Here is a 4,107-nt window from a genome sequence, read left to right on the forward strand (position 1 = left end):
GGGAAATGCATAATCCTAGTTTCAGGATAATTTTGGTAATTAAAGATTTATGTCTAACAACATGAAAAGGGAAATAATCTGTTGCATACAGACACTCTGGAATGCAAGCTGTTTAAACTGTTTCACAGTATAGAGGTACTATACAGTATCTATTATCTATTCTGTCAGAGTCTCAGGAGTGTGTGGATTTCTCCTTAATTTGATCATATAGAAGAGTAAGAGTGTACTGTATTTCTCTTGTTTGCTTAATGAACCTATCAAAACCCATGTTTCCATGTTACACATTTATCTTCATGGAAAAGTACAAGTATTCACATAGTTCACTATGTAAAATGTTTTCAAATTGAAAATAAAATGTATATTTCTCTCTTTAAATATAAAGATAAAATATTAAACAAGAGCTTCTTTTTCATCTCCATCAGTCATTTTAGTTACCTACAGTAGGTTATTTATTTCTAGGATGTTAAATGTTTGAGAAATAAAACTGAAACTATTAAAGGGAAGCTGATATTTTAGCCTATGAAAACATTATGTGTACTACTGTGTGGTGTTTTAAATTTTTTGGATTCAGTATTTGATTAAACAATAAAATCAATAATTCCCTGTACTTCAGCTATGGCTTACACTTCTGTGGAGGAACATTGATAAGGCCACAATGGGTTCTGACAGCAGCTCATTGCCTTGAGAGGTAAGTAAGCATGTTTGACATCTTAATACAGAAATAGTTCAGGTCAGTAGCTGCATCAGCATGCAGAGGCTGCAAAGGAACAAGTAATACTGTAGGTTTATTCCATGCTGAAAAGAAAAGAACGCAAACACAACGTTTTGGTTGTGGTGCCTTCTTCGGTTGTCATATTCAGAATACAATACAAAAAAGACTGAAGTATACTGTATAAGTATAAACAACTTGCTGGAAATCAATACAATGCAAATGTTCTGTTTTTGCATTGTAGAGTTACAAAAAAGCATTTCCTTCAAAGAAGTGATACCTTGGGGTGCTAAGCACCACTATAGGATCTTTTGGCTGTCTAGCATAAGTAAGAGACTGTGCACTACCGTTAATGAAGATGAAGTTTTAAGTGTCTTTATTTCCCCAAAAGTATTTTTTTTAAACAAATAGCTAAAAAAAAATTCTCACGAAAACAGACAAAAACAAAAAATCTAAAGGAAGAAAAACTACTTCTTCTTGAGAAGTTTCTAACCTGTTGGGTGTAATTGCACCCTTGATGAATTGATAAGAATTCCCAAGTATTATATACTGTATTTAAATCTGTATGTTTTTGCAGATCAAAGAGACCCGCTGCTTACAAAGTATATCTAGGAATCTACAGAGAACTAGCAACAGAACTGTCAAAGCAAGAAATAGATGTGGAAAAACTCATCTTAGGACCACCTGGAATTGATATTGCATTGCTTAAACTAACCAGGTTTGTATCAGGATTTACAGGTCACATACAATACCTCACAATGTGTTTTTCCAATTAAAAAAAATAAAGTTCAGGTATTGTATACACTGTATAATACAGACAAGCATATTGACACATTGCTGTATCTGCATTACTGTATTATTATAAATAATACTATATTATTGCAAAGTCTACAAATTCCATAATCTTATGGGACTAGTTTATTTTCTTGATTTTGATGTTTGTATATTATTTAAAAAGTAATGTATAAATAATTACAAGTGAACACAATTCTTAGCACTTAAAGAAATAAATGCCAGTATAGTAGTGTCTAATTTCTCTGTTCCAGACCTGCTACAATAAATGATAAAGTTCTGCCTGCTTGTTTGCCAGAGAAAGATTACATAGCCCCAAGTGGGACTGAATGTTATGTGACTGGATGGGGTGAGACAAAAGGTATGATCTATAATATGAGAAGTAGTATTAGTGGAATAGTATTAGTGTGCACTAATAGGACAATTCAATAAATAGGTAACAGTCTCTCAAGTAATGATTGTTCTGCAGCATACAGACTGTTATCAAGACCTATAAATGGTGGTCATATTTTTCAAAACATTTTTAATTTAAAGTTTAATGTAATTTAACTTACCAACTAACCAAAGATTAAATGAAAAACAGACATCTACAGTATGCTGGATTAGAGGACTGGAGCAGCAAATCCTTGGAATGTGACACTTTTATCTTAGGGCTTTTATCCTATTTGAGATAAAAGTTAGAATGCAGTGGAACAAAAATCAATACAATTGTTAAACTCTTTAGTTGTTTTCTGTTTAAAATATATGAAAATAATTAATTATTAAGATTTAAGGCACTTAAGTGGTTTATAAATGGAAAATAATATTTTATAAATATCTGGTTAAATGCTAATAAACTTAAATTATGTTCAGTTACAAAATACCCCATTTTGAGGTTCCATCCAATTAAAAGAGGTAACACATCTATACACTTTAAACTATCAAATGAACAATGTTTAAGTTAATCATTACATTGTGAATTAAAAACATTATGCATTATGACACAATATTTACTAGAAACAGTAATATTTTTAGTGTATTTTGTTGTATTCACAACTGCAGGCTACTTCTCCCCACAAAATTATTCTCAAAACATTCCTTTTTTAATGTCCACTCTTTGTTCTAAGAGGTTTCTGTTGAATCAGCTTCCAAAATATTGAAACATGCCTTGTGGTCATGATTTTAATGTAAAGTATGAAGTAGTGTTCTGGCTGTCTTCGTCAATGCATTTAAAGGTTTTGAAAAACTATTTAATACCTTCTGAGATTTTGTTGTTATTGTTCTAAAGAAACAATAATGAGTTTCTTGAAGCAATCCATGTAGGGCATAACTTGCAGTGGTTCTTCTACCCATTTTTTGTTAAGTGTTTCCAAAATACAGTACTGAATCTGAGGTGTTGTAAAATTCTTTTTGTAGGTACTGGAGGAGATGGGGTGCTTAAAGAAACTGGTTTCCCTGTCATTGAAAACAAAGTTTGCAATCGTCCTGCATATCTAGGTGGAAGGGTGCAGGACCATGAAATGTGTGCTGGAAATATAGAAGGGGGTTCAGACAGCTGCCAGGTAAGACAGACACGATTTTAATAAGCAGATAATGATACCAGAGGAAATAATGTTAAATTCAATGTAAAATGCTTGCCATGCTACAATGATTATTAATCTAGTTGTCTGAAATATAACAAAGGTTGCAGGAGTGGGCTAGAAACAATCCAGTGTACAGTATATACTGTGCAATATCGTTTTAATTCCCTCTTCAAAATAGAACAGAGCCAAATCATACACTTAGTTTTTTAAATTACATTTCCAACCTTTCCTTTTACAAGATTGTAGAGTCAGATTATTTGCTTACTTCTTTATAGATTTCTACTTAAATGCAGCTGAAATAAAGATATTTAATCTTATGTAATTAACTTTGTATTTAATACAATTATAAGAATTTACTGTACCACATTAAGAAATATAATAAATATAGAACATACTTTGACTTGTTTGATTTAAAGAAAATATCATTCCTATTCCTCTAAATTAAAACTGACCAAGTTTTCCAAGTGCCACTGGTGGTGTTAGGTTTCTGTAGAATTGTAATGCATTATAACATGTGTGGTTCTCATGTCTTCAATTGTGTGTTCTTAGGGTGACAGTGGAGGTCCCTTGGTCTGCTATTCGCAAAATACTTTTATCCTTCAGGGAGTCACATCTTGGGGACTGGGCTGTGCAAATGCAATGAAACCTGGAGTCTATGTTAGAGTCTCAAAGTTTGTTGACTGGGTTGAGGAACAAATTGCAAATAATCCTTGATTGTAAATAGGTTCCTAGAAAATTCTCAAAAACAATGTTTTTTTTCTAACCTGTAAAGCAGTCGTATATGGGGAACCTAAAAACACATTTTAAGTTGACCAGTACTCATGTAAATTAGACAATAAAAAAAAATCAAATATTACGTGTTTTTGTTTTTCTTTTCTGTGTGGTTTCTATAAGATCACCATTTTCTTCAGCTTGGACTTCTTTATTCATTTGGACTTCTAAGCTTTCATTCACCCTTTCTTCAACCATTTATTTGGGCTTCTATGTTGAACTCTTGTGGTTCATAAATATGGAATTAAATCAATGTACCAATCAGTACAGTCA

General features: G+C 32.0%; 1 protein-coding gene across 1 annotated transcript in view; it reads left to right on the plus strand.

Annotated features, from left to right (window-relative positions):
* plg (plasminogen) overlaps positions 1-3,919 on the plus strand; it is a 49,916-nt gene extending 45,997 nt beyond the window's left edge. The window contains exons 16-20 of the mRNA XM_088909731.1: positions 614-688; positions 1,287-1,427; positions 1,756-1,862; positions 2,897-3,042; positions 3,613-3,919. Of these exons, the coding sequence (XP_088765857.1) occupies positions 614-688; positions 1,287-1,427; positions 1,756-1,862; positions 2,897-3,042; positions 3,613-3,777 (634 nt within the window). The 3' untranslated portion in view covers positions 3,778-3,919. The remainder of the gene's footprint in view (positions 1-613; positions 689-1,286; positions 1,428-1,755; positions 1,863-2,896; positions 3,043-3,612) is intronic.
* Positions 3,920-4,107: the final 188 nt, after the last annotated feature.

Source organism: Atractosteus spatula, chromosome 2, assembly GCF_055471065.1.
Source record: "Atractosteus spatula isolate fAtrSpa1 chromosome 2, fAtrSpa1.hap1, whole genome shotgun sequence".
NCBI lineage: Eukaryota > Metazoa > Chordata > Actinopteri > Semionotiformes > Lepisosteidae > Atractosteus > Atractosteus spatula.